This window comes from Chinchilla lanigera, unplaced genomic scaffold, assembly GCF_000276665.1.
Source record: "Chinchilla lanigera isolate Chin_1 unplaced genomic scaffold, ChiLan1.0 scaffold00006, whole genome shotgun sequence".
NCBI lineage: Eukaryota > Metazoa > Chordata > Mammalia > Rodentia > Chinchillidae > Chinchilla > Chinchilla lanigera.
The window spans coordinates 15,531,922-15,552,212 of record NW_004955407.1 but is presented as its reverse complement, the minus strand read 5'-3'; the positions used below and the strand labels follow the sequence as shown (position 1 = coordinate 15,552,212).

Here is a 20,291-nt window from a genome sequence, read left to right as displayed (position 1 = left end):
TGATTTTGTACAAGGTCAATACTGGATCTATAAATTATTTGCTATGTAGACAAGTATCCTACAAAGTGGGAATGATGACAGATACATCTTACAGAGTTGTTCTGAAGATGATATAACTAAAATATGCATTCAAACAGAACCCAGCACATATTGAATATGCTACCATTATAGTATTTGTTGCTCTGTTATATTAAGATGTTACTGATAAGCTCACAGAGAAGAATTGAGCACAGAGAAAATAGTTTAGTAAAGGGCATAGCATAATGATCAGTAAAGACTCACAAGTGAGCTGAGTTCAAGACATAGCTTGTCTTCACCTTAGAGGAGTGATTTACTTGGATACCTAACTTAGATATGTAACTTACACTCTCCCTGCCTCCGTTTACAATGTACACAATAGAGACAATGATTATTCCTACTTCACTGGATTGTTGTAAGAACTATAGTTAATGTGCATAAAGTGCCTAGAACTTTTAACAAATTAGCTAATTATTAATATTAACTTAGTTTGGAAGGCACTTCCACATTCAGGTCTTTGTGGAGATGTTTCATATAGATTGTTTCTCTTCAATCTTTCCGTTGTTCTTTAAATTCTACCCCATGTATTTTACATGGTACCTCCACCCGCTGCCACAGGAGGGGATTTTGTTGTCCTATCTTCTACTGTGTTGGAAACATTACGCTTCACTCAGATAGATTCTGGAAGAGAACGGCCTTCTCTGCATGAGCAACAATACTTTGATTCTCCCAATTCCATTTCCATTTACACCCCAGAGGCATCTATGGTGTGATGTTTACCATGGGTCACTGAAAAGGAAGCAAACCTTGAGAACCAAAACATGAAATATCTTTACAGTCAACCTGGCGAACTGTATCCTATGTTCAGCAAAGAGTAGTTTTACTATCCTCGGAGCAGCCCCTTCAAAATTGTTCAAAATCCTCAAAAACACTTTTTAATTAGATTTAAATTTGACATTTTTCTTTTCCTTTTTAGCATGTACAATAATCACTCACTAATTATGAAACAGTGTATTCTTTCTTTCAAGTGGAATGGAGCCACTGGATAGTAAACAAGAATGTTCTAGGATCTTCCTCAGAAGATTTAGGTAACAATATTGGCCAGTTCATTCTACCAATTTCATTTCTCCTTCATTTAGAGAGGAACATATCAGGTAAGCAAGAAGGCAGGTTACTGGTAAAGAAAAGAAGTTTGGATTAGATATAAACTTGTCCTTGTAGAGTACTCACAGACTTAAAATATTAAATTTGCTCTTTATAAAATACTCCTATTTAAACTCTTCTCATCTTCCCCCCAAGTTTTTAAATTAAAAGTTGAACACAAGGTGATTTTCAATATGCCACAGTTTGAGAATTGGCTATTGTGTATTTGTTGACAAACACTGCTTCATTTATTTACAAAACCAGTGTTAATGGCTAAACTTAAAAATATAATATATAGCTTATATCAAGTATCTTTTCCAAGAACATGATGTGCAAAGGGCAAATTATCCCAATTTGAACATGGTAACATCATAATATCAGTGATTATCATAATATTGGTATTGATTACTTTAACATACATAAAGGCATAATTCATGTATTGCACTCTACTGGTTAAGGCAATCAGTGATATTATGGAGAATGCTAAGATGTAGAGAGTTCTAAAATACTGGCCAGAATATTCTGATTATGCTAGTTTACTTTAGGTAATAGAGTCCAAATTACTTTTATTTGATATGACTTTATCTACGTCCTCTTAATCCCGAGACTGTCATGGATTTTATTATTAATTACAAACTATATCTTAATGACCACTAATATTTTCATAAATATGTTTGAGAAATACTGACAGACTTAGTTTTTTGCATTTCCATGGTGATGGATGCAAACATTTTAAAAATTGCTTCCCTGAATGCAAGATGAACAGAGCCTTGATAAAGTTTGTTTGTTATTTCCAAAAGTGTGTTCATAACATCACAGTGGGGTCATTAGGGAAAGCAGAAGAATGCCATAATAAACTTACTTTAATAAAGAAGAGAACTACAACTATTGAGAAGTTGCCTTTCTCGCTTTATTGTTGGAGAGAAAAATTATACACTTATTGCTGCTCATCTAATAAATATTTCAGACCCATTTATGAATAATTGGTGCAGATGCATTCTCATTGTCGTGTCATGAAGTGAAGTTAAGGAAAAATTAGACACATTTTAAGTTCTGAGTCTGTCCGCACCACATCGCTCGAATCCCTGTCTAGTCACACAATAGATTAACTACCCTCTGTGCATACTGTATTTTGCTCAGCCCTTCCTATTCTGAAGCTGGGCTGAAGCAGTGCCTATCTGTAGCAGTGTCTGGGTGATTTTTAAGCCCAGCACTACCCACCCAAGTGGCTGTGATACCGGCTTTCACTGAATTCTTATTACTCTTAAAAGAGCAATTTGGTTGGTTGCACGGCTATTAGGATCACACAGGCAGCCTGAAAGCTGTCAGTACAACTGCTTCTCATCTTTTCCACACAATCCTGACATCTTTTCTCTTTTCTGCTGGACACAGACTTTCCTGTTTTTATCATTTTCAATCAGACTCACCCAGCACGCTGAGGAATATATTCCCACTGAAAGCAGAGTGGAGAACAGAAATTATTTTATAGCTCCTGGAGTAGAAGCAGTGCTGACTGTACTGAAGAGCAGGAGCCGGATCTGTGAGAAATGTAGCTTGGCTCAGGGCTACACCGGGAGCTGCTGCTTCGGTGTTAAAGATGGCAAAACAACACCTACCTCAGGTTTTTCCATGATTAATGCTATTTTCATAACCGGGAGGGAAGAAGATGTGAGAAATTTTGTGAAATTTTCTTGTGGCAATGTTATCATCAGAGAAAGTGGGGAAAATCACTAGGCTTGAACTTCTCTTCATTTTGATGTTCTTCTTCTCGGGACCAACTCTGAGCAAGCTGGCCAGGACCCCCTGGAAGGGAAAAGCTTGGAAGGGGGGTAAGTGGTGAAAGTTTTGTGCTAAAGATCTGAATGGAGTTAGCAAGGCTAGTGAATGGTAACTTGAGGACAGCTAAGGGTAGAGATGCTGCTTCTGTTTGAAATCAGGTTTTTATTTCAGGAAGGAGATCTGTATTGTAGGTGGTTAGGAAGAAGAGTTTTCCTCTCTTACTGATATAAATATATGTTTGCAATTTTTGGTTTTCTGGGTTCTCAAAGCATTACAATGATTGTTTCCAGCAGGGACACTCTAGGGCCAGATGCATGCTGATCTGATGCGAGGATATGTATATTATCCTTAGGGAGCTGTGCTTTTAAAAAAAGAAATAGATTTCAAATATGTTAGATCCCTGAAGTGCTGGCAGATTTTGTGAAATGATCAGACGAATGTTTGAAAATGCACTTCTACCAACACTAATTTTTTGACTGATTCAATCGTGTGGGAATGTTAATAAAAATAAATTGTATCAACTTTATTGAAAAAAATCTGCTAAATGAGAAAAAGGCTTTCAGTGCTTTGGAGTGTTGTGGTCTATTTTCTGCATTTGTCAAAAATTATTATGAGATGAGGGAGAATTTTTGAGACTTTGAACCTACCTTTTTGTAAAGTTCAGATGGCTTTGCATCCTCTGAATGCCAGCTGTTTATATAAACACAGGTTATCAAGGTTTGTGTTCTGAGAATGCAGTAAGCCAAAATGATGCTGCAGAAATATTCCAGGAGAGACTTTCAGGATAGTACTTTTATATTTTAGGAAAAATCTTGATGGAAGACATCTGAGGAGGTTGCACTGCAGAAGCATTTTTTATACCTAATTTTTTTATCTTAGCTCTTTAAAAAATGTTTTACAGGTCTCTCTCCACCTTTGCTCTGCTGTCAGTGCTATCTGAGGTTAAGGAGAAGTATGAACATTAACAAGAAGTTTTAATAATTTATCACAGAATCTCAGTAGGATTTCTAAATATGCATGCCCTTTTAGTTTGATCTCTGTTTCTTCTTTTGTTGCACTGAAAATATCAGAAATCCTCTACCTACTGTACCTCCCAGGGAAAAGTTCCAACAGACACTTAGCCTCAATAGTTGGTAGTAGTAGAGCACATGACCTTGGGCCTTGCAAATTATATCACCACATTACTGTGCTGCCTGGTGTTATCAGTGGAATTTTTTCTTGCACAATGCTGTTATTTATGTGAGCCTGCATACAGGTTTTTGGTGGTTTGGATATAGAAATGTGTTATGACTTCAGGGGATGGCAGGAGTGTTAAATTATATTTCATATGTACATTTTTTTCAACGGTAATTGGTACTCATAGTATGTTAAAGTTGAACTTCCTGTGTTAAACTTGATCAGTAGCTCCAGCACACTAAATATCCAATGAGAAAGTTAAATAGCTGAAAGACTATGGAAAAGTTGTGAAACTAGTCAGAAAGATTTGTTTAAGAATGCTTGTGTGGTTCTAGCCATTTATGCATTCCACACAGCTCTAGATACAGATGCACTGGATTTCATTTGTAAATCAGGTCTGAAATGTTTCATCTTTGAACATATCACTACTTTTTTCCAATGTGCTTTAACTAGCTCAGCTCGAAATTTGCTAGCTCTGCTGTACGATGATGATATGACTCAGTCAAGTTCAGGAATAGGCAATCATAGCAACACATTTCATTTATTGTTAAAAGAGACTAGGGTGTTTTGGAAAGGTCAGAGAAGTTACTGGAAAACTTTAAATGTGTTGACTACACTTTAAAATTATTTCCTTTTTAGTGCTTCAGTTTATCACTGTATATGCATTGCATAAATATGTTGCACAGACTCTGAGCTCTTGCAACGTAGCCTTGCCTTGATATGCATATGTACATGTTGTAAATATTTATTTATTCATGAGCTTGGGTGTTGATGATGGTGTGTTATCTTTCAGTGGTTGTAAATTCTGTTACTTTTCTTGTGGCATATTATGTAGTCTTTGAAAGCATATTTTGACAATTTTTCCCTATATGATTTTCCTTTTCAGAAAGCAGAGGTCTTTTTCATTTTCTAAGGTACTTGGCAGGGATGTGATGTGTATGTATAGAAAATATGTATGGGGTAGTTGGGGGAAGCAATAATCTGCTTAAATTAAACAGTAGGGCCAGAGGAAATGAGGATCAAAGCTTAAAATACAAAATGTTGAAGGTTATTTAACTTTTTTGTGATTTGCTTCCTAACAATACTATCTACAGCTTAAATATTTATAGAACAATCTCTGAAATTGATGCATCATTTCTAAAATGCTTGGAAAAATAAAAACATGAAAGCAACAGAGTTTTCTTCTGAAATGATTTTATTTTTTTGCATGCACATTGCCTACATGCATTTGTCTTAATCTGATTGAGCAGCTGTCAACCTCCCTATGGCAACCTGCCCACACCGACCATTTCCATTTTGGTTGTATTAACGGGAATTATCATTCGGAAAGGAGTTGCTGGGCAGGGTTCAGGGGTGGTGGCAACACGAACAGTGTATAGCTATGGCCTGTAAGCAATGCTACACACAGCACATCGCCTGGGAGCACAAAACAGATGTCTGTAAACTGACTCCAAGCTGACATTTGGAAAGAATTCTGATTATTGTTGGCTTCCAAGGCACTTTTAAGCCTATCAATGAGTATGATTTGCAAATATAGGTTAGTAGGCCAGCAAGTTTTCCCTGAGGCACACACTTTTCCATGTAATCACAATACATAAATTCCTTAAGGGAAAACGGGTGTCTCATCTGATTAGCTCAGAGCATAATATAAGTGATCATAAGAGTATGCATTCATGATAAACTAACTGGAAATCCTAACTACACTGCTGACATCATCTTCATTAAAATTGAAGAACCTAATTATTTTACATTCAATTACCCTCACTGATAAAAGAAAAAGACTAAAAGATGTGAAGTGTTTCATTCTAAGAAGCATAATGTGTGGAAAGTTTATGTTGGAGAATATGTATATGTATGTCTCACAAAAACAGGTTATGTATAAAGTATATATAATGTGGAGTATGCTTATTTAAGTATATATGATAACATATTTGTACTAAAGGGCATAAATTTAAGCCAAGTTTTAATATGTCCAGCTACTAATGAAGTAAATGAGAGATAAATTAGTGTAAATGGAGATGTAGGCCTTAAATAAGTACGTGAATCAGAATAATGCCAAAGGCTACCTAGTCCAACATGAACACTGGTCAATTAGAGTAACTACAGATCAAACTAAGAGAGGATACTCCTCACTGTTTTTATGTCCCACCCGACCACCCAATCAATTAACCATGGCTCTATTTATACCTCCTGAAAGAGCCTGTAAGTTCACACACCAGTTGAAGTCTCAATATAAGAGTTAAACTATGGCAACAGTGAGAGAAGTTATCACATCTGAATGATGCAGATGACTCTCTCACAAATGCCCTACTGGCTTTTATAAATTATGGTAATGGGTTGTCCTTGTCTATCTGTGCTAAGCAAAAACAAAAGCAAAATCAAACACACACAAAAAAACAAAAATCCCTCTCTGGCAGTTATTTTTCTCCTTTATGAATGATGAGACTGCATTATGACAACATGGCATGGCCTTGAATCATTTCAGTTCAGGTGCACAGGAGGTATTCAGACTGTCATTATCTACATGGTTCCATCTAATATTTTATTTTATTTTATTTTATTATTATTTTTTTTTTTTGGTTTTTCTCCGGTACCGGGAACCGAACTCACGACCTTGCGCTTGCCAGGCAGGCGCTTTGCCGCTGAGCTAAATTCCCAGCCCCCCATCTAATATTTTAGCAATTAGTCGAACATTTCTTGAGGTTTCCTGAAGTTTTTTGGCAGTAAAATTAAATATTATTAACATTTGATGGTGTTTTTTACTTATGATGTCAGTATTATTTTATTGCTTCTGACCTTTTCCTTAATTACATGAACTACTGAAAATTTTACTTGTTTCGGTAAGTACCCCACATAGTCTAATATCTCACATAACTTATGAATGTGTAATAAATCATTATTTTTACTAATACAATTTGAACATTTTTACTGATAATTTGTTCTTTTACATATACTGAAATCACTTGACATGCTGGTTGGGAGAAATATTACTGAATCACATTGTCTTTGACTTTTATTCCTGAAATATGCTTTCAGCACTACATTAGTACTGGCCTTCATATCAAATGTCCCAGGACTGCACCATGAAAATAATATTTTAGCTTTAAAATGACTATGACATTTGACATTTGAGAATAAAGAATTTTGTAGTGCTTTCTTTTTATGTGTGTATCCCTTGTTTATCACTTTGTAAGTTATTTGAAGAGATTTTTGTCTTTGATTGGGTGCATTTTTGCACCTAATAGATGGTCATTATTTGTTGAATGAACAAAGTACAGTATATAAAAACTTGATAATAAATATTCTAACTTTTTGTGTTATCCATTTGTCACTTTCAAACTCTATATCTTACCTCCAAATTATTGGAAAATTGTTTTTATGATAAACTTTTATAATATCATTTTCATTCCAGATTTAATTATGTGAACATATTTATAGTAACTATAAAATTTGGAAAACTCGATTAGACTCATGTAGAAAGTAGTGCAGTTAGAAAAAAAGCAATGGTGTTGTTCAAAAGTAATTTATAACATGAGACTGTGGAACTGGAAACCGAACTTTGTGAATATTCATGAAAAATGTAGAGTGTTCTTTGTACTATGTATAATCATCATTTCTGTTTTTCATTTGTTTAAATAATGTAACCTCCATCTGTATGTAATAAATAGATTTAATACTTTCTCTTTCCTATAACTGAGGAGGAAATTCCAAAACCAGGTCTGAAATGATATTGTTTTTTCTATGTATTCAAAATTTCATTAAAGTATTTTTAATAGAGGAGCATGCTTAACAAATATACCAAGATCTGTTGTAAAATTAGTTTATCTTGTCCAGTGTTATTTGCCAAATAACATTTGGATAAATTCAATAAAATTCCCTAGAGTGAAACTTTGTAAGAAAATAATTGGCTGTTGTAACCTAAAATTTTCATTTTAGTTATCTATTTACTATTAATATATGCTTGTTGCTGGGTTATTAAATTACTCGAAGATTTGTTTAAATGTATGATTTTATTGGATACCCAGTGGAGGGAAATTGAAAACATTTTAACTACCATGTTCTTCATATTAGAAAAAGAGGTAAAAAGACGTTCTTTAATTTTTACTTATAAAGAGAATAAGCACTTTTTTTTTTTTTTTTGGTTTTTGGTTTTTCTCCGGTACCGGGAACTGAACTCATGACCTTGCGCTTGCCAGAAGAATAAGCACTTTTATAAAAGTAAAAGGAAACACTATTCCCTAGAATCAAAATTCTGGTCTATTTTGAAGAAAATATTTTCAGTGTATATTCTTTCTAAAGTCAGAATGTATCCGAAAAGTATAACCTGAGAAATGCTTTAGTACATGCTACCTGCATCAGGTATGTGCAAAAGCTCATATATGTGTGCATTTATCAGCCCCAATGGGTCCACCAGGGAGACAAGTTACTGGCTAAATTACACATGGAGAAAAACAAAAAGCTGTTTAGGAACTCAATAGGAAAGTAAAGATGATGAAGAGGTTGTTTAATTTTAAAAAGTGAGCTGAATTGACAGTAATGAAATGCCTTGAATCTATTAGTGTTGGTATTCTTGTTCATGAATCCAGAGTTATGATGGTGTCAGCGCTTCCATTACATGCTACATTATCGGAGGGTTTACAACTTATCCATAAAATTTTTGCTTCAGGGTGGATCATGACTAATACTACGTCTCTGCCTGAGAGTAGTTACACTTTTTTTAGTCTGTAAATTCAGCCTTCAACCATCAAAGTTATTTGAGTATTAAGAAAATAAAGGAAAAAGTAGTTATTTTTACAACCTTCGTTATTTGAAAAGGAATCAAAATTTCAAAACAAAAGTTCAAAAAGTGATGAGAGTTTATGAGGTCTACTTTTTTAAGTCAAAGGAAAATTATACGAATCCAATGGGAAGTGACCTTGATCGGTTAAGACTGGGATCTTTTAGCTGGTAGGGGTTTTACGTTGATGAAGAAATCAAGGGCATACAAACAAGAAATAAAATTCCTCAACAGGAAAGGAAATAAGCACACATAAGCTAAAGGACATTACATATCCCAATACCAGCCTATTCTTCAGGACCCCTGTTCTCATTGACAGTTACCTTTCAGCCAGTCAGCCGCACAAGGCCCTGGAATCACTTTTGTGCCAGGGTGGAAGTTAAGAAAGGGAACAGGAAGGTCACAACTCCAGACTTACAGTGTGAACTCAAAGATTCAAGGTCTTTAACTGGTACTTTAAAAATAGCATGCAACTTCACTGAAGAAAGGACTTCTTCACTGATTCCACATTGGGTTTTCAAAATTCATTTATTAAATAGATACTCAAATTTTATCTATCAAAGACACTAAAAGGCTACTCTCTGTACAGGTTTCTATGTCTAGGAATTTATAAGTTATTATTCATAAGACTTTTCTTCTTTCTCCCTTGCTGAAAAGAAATCTCTCTTTAGCCAAGATCTTCAATCAAAATTAAGTGATTATAATGTTAAAGATAAATTAGACTAAAATTGTGCTCAGTGCAATTTCAAGAAAAAAGTACAGATATCTAAATTATATTCTGAAGTTATCAGTTTCTTGACATCATACCAAAATCTCCATTTAGAACAAGGTAAACTCTAGCATTCAATCTGTTCCTCAAATCTTGTCTTAATTTCTGTGTGGATGTTGATGCTTGTTTGTTTCCGTTTGTCTGTTTTTTTTTTTTAATGTGCATACTGAATTTCAAATGAAGAGATGATTGTTCTTTCTATCTTTGTGATATTGCAAAACATCCTTAAATATTGGATAGCTATTATAGTTAATTTTAACATATAAATTTCAAGTGATATATCAGGAATTTTGATGTTTAGAGGACCCTGGTTACAGGCTTGGAGAAAATATCTATATTTCAAGATTAGAGGCAGGGAGGAGCTGTATCTGATAAGAGGAGGGAAGTAATTGTCAATTCAGATCCTTCTAAGCAAGATGTGGTTCACACTTAACAGATTCACTTTGAAATATAGGCCAATTTGTGGCAAAAAAACACTCATATCCAACTAAGCACACTGTACATGTTTCAGATTTCATTTCATAATGGTAAATGGGACATTGTCCAATTTTCTCCATGCAGGAACAACAACGAAAACCATGTAAATACTTAGCAATACTATTTGAATGACTATACTATCAAATGTTAAATTAATGTTTCTATTCTCACATAGAGAAAACATTTTCTGATACATTCAGGAAGAAAGAAAGATCTAATGAGTTCATTCAGTTATGTCACCTTTAGCTGTAGCTTTTGATATGTTGCCAGGGAAAGGTATAGAAATTCATGCCTTCTTTCAATTTATGAAGAGTTCACTGCATAGGCTTTAGGCTAGACTCTACATATGCTCGGTAGAATCCTTTACATATCAGTGTCAAAAGTTCTGTCAGAAAAGAAATAGTTATCTAGTTGGGCAAAGTCCAAGACTGTGTTCTGGAGACAGGGGCACATCATCAAATCTTTAATGTAATGGTTGGCAGAAATAAAGAATTTATTTTAGGGCAATCAGAAACATAACTCAAGTGCCTTCCAGGATCCATACAGGCCTGAGGATTGCTTCTGGCTCACTAGTAATAGATTCCCATTTTGGCAAAATGCCCCACGCTTGCTTTGGGAATTTGTGGAATAGTATAGAGACGCATAACAGAGACTTGAGGTTGAGACTATTGTTTGCTAAGTGTAGTGAGTTACAATGGATACACTACTACAGGGAAGTCTTTACTGATCATGTATATGCACTTGAGGCCACCTCCGATGTTATGAATATTACTTATATATACAAAGAAGAACAAAATATACTGTACTCTTAAGAAAATATTTTAAATTCAGCTACTATGTTCACATATTGTGCTTTTGGACTCTAATAGGATATCTAGAAGCTGTGTATTCATTCATTTCACATTTACATAATGCTGTCAAGGGAAATATAATTTGAGTGATTGGAGAGGATGAACATAGAAATACATTTGGAAGAAATCTTGTAACGTGTGTTCTGTAAATTAGATGTCCTTAATTTTTAAGGTTTAATATAAATATAAAAGAGAAAAAATTTCAAATGATACAGGGAGGTATAGAATGATATTCTATATGTGTATGTAGCTAAGTGTTTTTTTTCTTTTCTTCTTTTAAGAAAATCTCTGTACTAGGCTCTGTGGCATGTAATTGTTTATGTTCGTCAATGTCGTGCCTGTTAATGCTGTCTGAAAGCTACATTTCTTTAGGTCATCCCCATTTGTCATATGAGTAACAATTTGATGCTAGTCATAGGCAGTATTTTTTGAACCTGAGATTAAACTAAAAGGAGGGCACTACATTTAGAAGATAGTCAAGTAGTTTAACCTGATTCCAATGAGAATTAGTGGAAATTAACAACTGAGTCAGTTATATTTGTCAGATTTCCATTACTAAGACCAAATAGCTAATATCCACACCCTAAAAGGTGAAATGATTTATTGGCTTTTGGTTTCAGAAATTTCAGTCCATGGTAGTCTGCTTCTAAGGCAGAAACATAATGGTAGAAGGGTACAGTGGAGCAAAATTACTTAGTGTATGCTGATGGGGAAGCAGAACAGGGGGACAGTACCAGAGAAGTGGTGAGGGGATAAACACACACCCTCACGGTCATGACTACATGACTCCTCTAGATCAAGCCCGGAATGTGCCTTAATGAAGCTCGAGGTTTGTGCTCAAGCCAATCAAGTTGACAAGCCAAATTGCCATCAAGTCAATTAAGTATGTTTTTGAGAGTTGGGTAGAAAAAACCAGAACTTACAAAGTTGAAAATAAGAGGCTACTGTGGGAACTGGAAAGGCAAGTCTTACAATGACTGAAAAATGTAGGAAATGTCACGCAGGCAGTTACCTGGGTCGCTAATTTTCATATTCATTACTCTGTAGAACTTCTGACTCACTACATATGCAAGATTTTTTTTTTTTTTGGTACTTTAAAAAGAAAAGCAGTTGCACAGAATCTTCTGCTAAAATAATCTTCTCTGTGTGAAGCATTTACTCTATGATGCCATTGTTACTGAAAACTTTCTCACTGGAAACTATTTACCTGCCATGCAGAAAGTGTGGTAGGCGATAATCTTCTTCAGTGGTTTGTCTGATAGTTCAAAATACAGTATTATCGTGTGGTAAAAGTTTGTGTGGTTTGTGTGTAGATGTGTATAAATGCATACATCTATATAAACTCTATGAATTTAACAAAGTAAATATAAATACATAAAATCATATCCTGCATATGAATAACCTACCTTTATTATTGCAGCATAAAGCATAGTATATGAAAACTATGGTTTTTCATTTATCAGTTATATAGATAATCAGTAATAAAATGTTTTTCAAGTTTTGTACAATTAAAAGCATGTAGCTTGAATCCTCAAATATATGTGCTCTAAAAAGAGCTCCTCATATCTTAATTATGTTATTGAATGATCTTTGAGATTTAATAGTGTAATTTTAAATGTCTCATGTAAACATAAAATGTGATTTTATTCCTCTGTTTCAAGAGTCCTAGTCAAGTGAATAGGTTTACTAGTTAAGTAATGCACATCATAGCCTCTTTTTTTTCCAAAGGGAAAATTTAATTAATGATAATTTTTAAAGGATGCAATGAAGCTACTGGAAGTCAGTTTTACTTGTAAGTTTAATGCACTTTCAAGTAGACCTGAAGGGACTATCGAGAGCTAAATGATCAGTTGGTACACCAAGAAGATGCTCTTTTCTATATCCTATTCGTAATTTAAATTCTGGTAATTTTGATTACAGTGGCCTTATTTTTTGTATCTTGCAGACACAATTAACTCCATAGTGTGATAGCTCTTACTTGCTAAACTTATTTGAAAGTATCATCAAGAAATAAAGGAAAGACTGAATTTCTACTGATGTGTTTGCCTTTTCCCAGCTGTGTATTATTAGTCCACTTTTATTTATGTGATTCTCAGATTCCCACCGTGTTATTCTTTTGTGGAAGGCAGAAGCTAGCACAGTGTACATAAAGTAGCTACCGGTGGTCTTTTTAAAAATATGTTCTTCAGAAGCAATAATGTACCCAGAGTGTTTGGTTATTGTTAACATTTTTAAAACTTTAAGGCTAATTGCTACCAGTTATCGAGCCCTTCTTCTGTGCTGTCATGGCACTAAAGGTTTCCATGCATGGTCTCAGTTTTAGAGCTACATGTTAAGCATTACTTTTTTCTTGGTTTATACACATAATGATCTCATTCATTATAGCTAATTTGTACCTGTACATGATATATCTTGATTGTCTTTTTTCTTTCATTCCCTTTGTTTGCAATGCTGACAAATCTGGAATTTTTTACCTTTAATTAGAATTCATCAATCTGTATTTCAGGTTCGTTATAGATGTAAAAATGTTAGATGGATTTTTTTTATTTTTAGACAAATAAAATGCTTCAATAGATAAAATTAATATCGCATCTGGTCTAAAATGAAGTCAGATTTAGCCTTTATTAAGAAAGTATTTGGATAATATTCATAGTGTAGAGGAAACTAAACAACTGCATTTTAAGAAACCCAACTGTATAGGGTTAGGTATCATTGAGATTATCTTTTCTATATAATACATAGAAAACTGGAGCATACACAAGGAAAGATTTGGAAGTGAGTAAACCAGGTCCAAAACCAGATGGCAAGAAAAAGTTTCAAGCTGTTCCATTTGGAAATTGATTTTTAGATTTGCACGTGGTACAAGTTCAAATTAATTTTAAACTTTTAATTTTTTATATGTATGTTTTTGACTCCTAGTACATGCTTTCTTGTCTATCTTGTTGCCAGTGAATCTAAAATGGGCACCAAACAGCTTTTCACTCTACATTAAATACACAGAGAATAGCACTTAACTGTGCACATTTTGAACCCTGCCCAATAAAAGTTTTAAGAGGTAAGAAGCTTTTTCTATTTTAGGGTCATTATTTGTCTGAATAATACATACACATGGAGAAACACTAGACATTCTACTGCGGATCACAGCATAGCTTCAATAAAACTATTTGTCATTATTAGTGTTGAGAATCATGAGCTAGTGATAAACCTCACATCAAAATGCAATTGAAAAGACAGAACAGGAAGGATGGAACTCAGGTACTCATACAAGTACTGTGAGGTGCTGAGAGTTAAATGCTGAAAAATAAACAAGGTCATTTGTCTAGCTTCACAAACCACAATGGATGAATAAAATGCCATTGAGTGTGTGTTCTTTAACAATCGCAGTTCAGTTAATGTGGTTGCTTGCATATAAGTTAAACAGACAATAAAATAAATTAGCATTTAAAATGATAAGCTATAGATCTATAGAGTGATTTCTGTTTGTTTGTTTTTTTTTTTTTTTTCTGTTATCTGGACTCACACTCAGCGCTTGTTGGGCAGGCACTGGTATCACTGAGCTGTAGATTGATTTCTAAATGTCACCATAAGTGGATATTTTGAAAAATTAATGTGAAAAAAATGGAGAGGGTTTTCTCTCATTTAACCATTGGCAATTGTTCTAATCCTTCAAATTACCTAAAGACCTGTTTGCTGGGGTTGATTATTTGAGGTAGGGAACTTTAAGTAATTCACACACAATACAGAATCAAGATGTGCCTAAAGTTCCAGGTGAATCAGCTCAATTTTTAGAAGTTCAGGCAAGTACTGATCTTTGATTAAATGGATAATATAAAATTTGCTTAAGATCAATACCTTTCCCCCCCAAACTACCAGGATTTAAACAATCCTATTTTAGCAGGAGAGAAAAAAACAAACTATAACAATTTCCTTTTTGCTCGCTATGATTGGAGAATCTCATTTTATGATAAGTGAAGTTTAGTACTAATAGGAATATTGCAAACAGATCAAACACTCTCAATATAAAATCTATGAAAGAAAAATGCAATATTTTACTTCAGAGAACATTGTAAACTCTTTTAAACATTTTCATAGTGTAAAATATCACAATGATTTTGAGTCTTTAATCGTGGATGTCAACTATTCTCATACTGAAGCAGAAAAATACAGCCAGTTAGGAAAAGTTTGTATTCACTTTCCTGTGTAGTAGATTATTGGATGCATTACTATATATGAAAATAATAAGTTCATAGAATCCTTAATAATATAGGAAAAGGAAATCTGGTTATGCCATTAGTGTCCAATTCTCCTTTAGCTTTATCTTAAACATAATTTAAAAGCTTATTTTGAAGTGTGGCAGTACAAGAGAGTAGGTTATACTTGTAACCTAGGCTATATGTGCTTCTATTTCCATATTAGTCAATCTATAAACTGAAGTAATTAATTCAGTTTCTTCCCTGCTTTTCCATAAATACCACTTGAAGGACAAAGACAGTATTACAAAATGTAAAATTTATTTTGACACTGTTAACAGTCAAATACTATACTCCTGAGAGCTACCTTGACATCACAAATATTTGGAAAGGTATTGCAGAAGAAGCAAAATTATTCCTTGATCAAACAATAATGACATAAACTGAGCATATTAACAAACACTGATAACCAGCTATTCAGGTGGCTTTAGCTATATAAGGGAAGGTTTTAAGCCTATTTGGGCCACTTCATGAGATCCAGCCTCAAAATAAATTATAAAATATGCTGGGCATGTAGCTCAGTGATACTGTGTCTTGGGGTTCAATGCCCAAAGTTTCTCCTCCCAAAAAAGTAGTAGTTTAAGCTTAAATAAGTATGAGAAAAAATATGCAAATTCTGAATCTGAGAGTATTATAAAAAAATATGGACCCTGGAACTGGTCAGGGTGGAATTTGTTTATAATCACAACTACTTAGGGGGCCAAGGGAGTTGGTTTGAAATTGGAGGCCAGCCTGGGAAACGTAGGAAGGACTTGTCTACAGAAAAAGAAAGAAAGAAAGAAAGAAAGAAAGAAAGAAAGAAAGAAAGAAAGAAAGAAAGAAAGAAAGAAAGAAAGAAAGAAAGAAAAAGAAACTTTAAAGATAATTTCAGGAACATTAGGCAACTAAGAAAAAAGCATATTGAGAACATGGAAGAGTATTACAATGACAAATTTTTTGGTAATGTTGAATATTTATTCATTTTCAAGAGCTCTCTGTTCTGGCAAATAGCAGTTCTTGATAAGTTTGAGTAATTATCATAGCATGTTGGCAGAAGTTAGATCCAAAGTATGTTTAAAAAGTTTGATCAATTTTTTTTCATTAAAAAATATACAATCAGTGTAGAAACACTGAAAGTAACAGGAAAGCTTTAAAGAGAACAAAAGAAAAAATATAATCAATCCACATAAGAATAATCACTTTAATTTTATCCCTAAGAATGAGCACTTTAATCTTGTCCAGTACTTTCCCTGCTATTCATGGGCAGAAGATAAATATAGGGCCAGGAATATAGCTCTGCAGCACAGCTCCTGCCTGGCAAGTGCCTGCTTCACAAGCGCAAAATTGTGAGTTCAATTCCTGGTACAAAAAAAAGAAGATACATAGATACATGCATACATGCATGTATATACATAAACACACATACACATGCTAGTAAACGTACATGTCAAAATATATACATTAGAATGATATACAGATATACATTAAATATATATTATAAATCATTTAACTATGCATTACATATTATTATACCTTACATATGTAATTTTATATTATCTTTAGATTATATTGAATAATTTGAGTATCTTTAAGTATAAATGTGATTGTTTCCTTGGCAAAGGTTCTATTGCCTCAAAAGACATGATTATTTTAAGGTTTTTGATTCCTAATGCCAAAGAATATTGCAGAAAGGAATTTCAGTTTACATGCCAATTCAAATTATATTTCAATGCTTAATGCATTTTTAAGAGTACTACAGGAGATTATCATTTTTAGATTAATATACAAATAGAAAACAACTTTATTTTAATTTGTGTCAGTGATATACTTGATTGATACATAAATATAACTGTTCATTAGATGTTCATAGCTTATAATTTATAAGTTTTCTTCCACTTTCATATGTCAAATGCATTTTTCTAAATTTTCTTTCTAATTTAAGTACATGGAAAAACATACTTTCTTTCTTTCTATTTTTTTTTTTTTTTTTGGTAGTGGGAATCAAATTCAGGACCTTGTGCTTGCCAAGCAAGGCACTGTGCTGCTGAGCTATATCCCCCGTCCTGGAAAAACGTACTTTCATATTTAAGCTTAGGAGTGTATGCTGGCTAGTATTTTGGTCAGAGGTTTCAAATTTCAATATCATAAAGAGTAAAAATTTATTTCACAACACTTCATGACTCAGCCAACAGTTAATAAAATTTTTCATATGTTCAAAATAGATAATGTTCATCAGTTTGCCATGATAAAATACTGTATAGCTTTCCTTAATGTACACTTTTTCAGTGACTCTGAAGGACTTAAATTTCTTTGACATTGTTTTATGGAGAAAAAAATTCTAATTTAAGTAGGCAATATGGTGTTAATAAAAATAGACAAATGCATATTTTGGCTAAATTCATGGAACATACAGATTTAGGGAGGAAACAAGTTAGAATTTTTGAAGCATTGGAATAAAGGACATATGGACAATGATAAATACTTAAAAATTTGGAATACCCTTTTTAAGAGAAAATGGAGTTAAATAGTGGCTACTTAGCTTGACAATGTAGAATAAGTTCACTTTGTCTATGTTATGAAAATAAAGAAGAGATAGTTTGATCCTTTGAAAGATAAGGAAAAGAGTGCCCTAGATGCTTAAATATGTGCTCCAAAAGAAGGGAGAAAAAAGAGAAGCCTTGATTAAATTAACTGATGTTTAGCACAATTCAACTTCAGATCAGTGTAAAAAAGAATGCGCTAATGACTAGCATCAGAAAATGACATCTCCATCTTGTAGACATTGATATTTATCGTCACCAGAAATTTCAGGACAGCAGAAAGTTCATTATAGAGAAAAATTACTTCTATGTTCCCATTCAGCTCTCAGATTCTTTGGTTTGTACAATAAAAATACAGCAATCTTGTTAATATGTCATTAAGTAATTTGAAGATATGCCTAGAAATATTAGCTGTGGTAATTGGGTAATCTGATAATGACTCATTACAAAATAGCGAGAGCTTTGCAAGCTTTTTTTGATACCTCATTGTTAAATGCCTATATTAATTTCCTAGAATAAAGTGCATCACTTTATTTTTATACAATATGTCATTAATTGTCATAGTTCTCCAAACTCATAATGAATGAAATCAAGTAATAAGACTCCCAAAGAGATGACTGAGGAAGCAATTAGACTGGCTCAGAGTAGATCCATGAACAAACTTCACGCTCACAAAACATCAAGCAGAAGGCGCATGCCGGGATAGCGCCACTCTCCTTGTTTTTTGTTTTTGGAACTGGGAATCCAATCTCCTTGTCCTAAGATCCCTCACCTGATGACATGATAGGGCAAATTGGTGGTACACATGTTATGACAAAGGACACGGGGCCAGGGAGATAAAACTTTTTATGGCAAACAGTAAGCATACCTGTCCCAGGGGGGCATAAGTAGTTGCAAATTGTAGTCTTGAGATGCTTAATTATCTATGTGACCTGGTGTACAAACTGGACGGAGTCAGCGGATAGCTGGGTTTCACAGTTTTGCACACATAACAAGGACTTGCAAGGAACTGGATTCATGGTTGACTGTTGTCTGAAAATCAACAGAAATTTTTATCCAAATCTAAAATTATTTTTTAATTAGACAATTGTTCTAACTGTGGGGGCATTTTGCAGTTATTTCTTTAGAAGCTTCTTCAAAATACCTCTGATTTGCCAATTCAGGAGAAGTGATGCATTTCTTTAAGACACCTTGAATCATAGACTTCTTTTTGGCCACAGAATAATCTTTTCAAGGGGGTAATTAGCAAGAGATCTGGAGTTCAGGAACCCAAATTATCGTACATGCTATGCAATGTACTCCTCAACACTCATCCAAATATCAGAGTGAAGACTATAGTTTGAACTTTCAAATCAATAATTGTATCAATATTTGTGTGTATGTATGCTTAAGGTCATGCTTGAAAACTACTTATAAAACCGTATAATACATATAAGAATTATAGATTTAACTGAGTGAGGCCACTATAAAGTACAAATTAAATGAGGTAGGTTGTTTAAATCTTCCCATATCTTATGGCCAAGGAAAAACATAAAGCAAAACACAATTATGCACCTTAGTAAGGGATATAAAGCTACTCAATTAATTGCAGAGATGTAAAAAACCCACAAAGTGGATGAAGAAATAAAGAATATTCTTTAATTTGGAAAGCTAGGCTATATAAGTTATCTTTAAAATAAGTATTCCTGTAGAAACAAGAAACACTTTTGAAGGTATAATTGCCATAACTGTGAATACTTGAACATTGAAACATACTAGTTTTATTTTTGTTCCTTTTCCAGTGTTATTTGAGAAAGTCTTAATACTCAGTTTTATAACAGAAATGAAGGTGGTAAACACATTTCCATTCTACTTCAATAAAATTGTGGCTTTAAAAGATAATTGTAATATGGTATATTAGAGTTTTAGAATCTAAATAAAGTCTTCATTCTTAAAAGGTTATTTCTAAAATAAAAGATCATTAAGCATTGATCATGTAAAGAAAATAAGGTCTGAATTTCAATGCTTGATGCTCATAGAAATTCTATTTTAGGTGACTAGATCCCATCGATTCATTTTGATATTACATATAAATGAAAATACCAAATGTCTTTTGCTCTGTCAGTGAAAAAGTAGCTTGAGCTTAACAAATGGACTAGTGATGTCTATTTGGAAGCATCATGACATATTAAGGCAGTTGATGAGGTGCAATTTGTTGTGGGGTCACATCTGATTGATGATTTACTATCTACCACAGACTCATCTGCTGTGGTATTTCTATAATAAATGTTCATTGCTAGACAGTGCTAAATGTGCTCTATCTAAATCATTCATTACTTATAACAAGTTTCAGTATATATGAATCAAATATTGTTTATCGTGACCTCCAACAAGATTTATCATTTTGAAGCTTTTCTACCGCTTCAACTAGAATAAATAAGAGACAGATTATTACATAAGTGTTTTGAGCCCATGGGTTGTAATGTACCAAGTATTTAGTAACACAGTAAGTATTAAGCAAGTTATATGGGAGAATAAAGACAAAATGTGCTG

General features: G+C 33.6%; 1 protein-coding gene across 11 annotated transcripts in view; it reads left to right on the top strand.

Annotated features, from left to right (window-relative positions):
* The first annotated feature begins 2,651 nt into the window (after positions 1 to 2,651).
* Robo2 (roundabout guidance receptor 2) overlaps positions 2,652 to 20,291 on the top strand; it is a 1,247,873-nt gene continuing 1,230,233 nt past the window's right edge. For 4 of the 11 annotated variants that reach the window (XM_013503756.1, XM_013503742.1, XM_013503763.1 and 1 more), the window contains exon 1: positions 2,654 to 2,990. In XM_013503756.1, coding sequence (XP_013359210.1) covers positions 2,861 to 2,990 — 130 coding nt within the window. In that variant the 5' untranslated portion in view covers positions 2,654 to 2,860. Of the gene's footprint in view, positions 2,991 to 20,291 lie in introns of all 11 variants that reach the window. The other 7 variants (XM_013503739.1, XM_005375549.2, XM_013503734.1 and 4 more) reach the window with 3 other exon arrangements.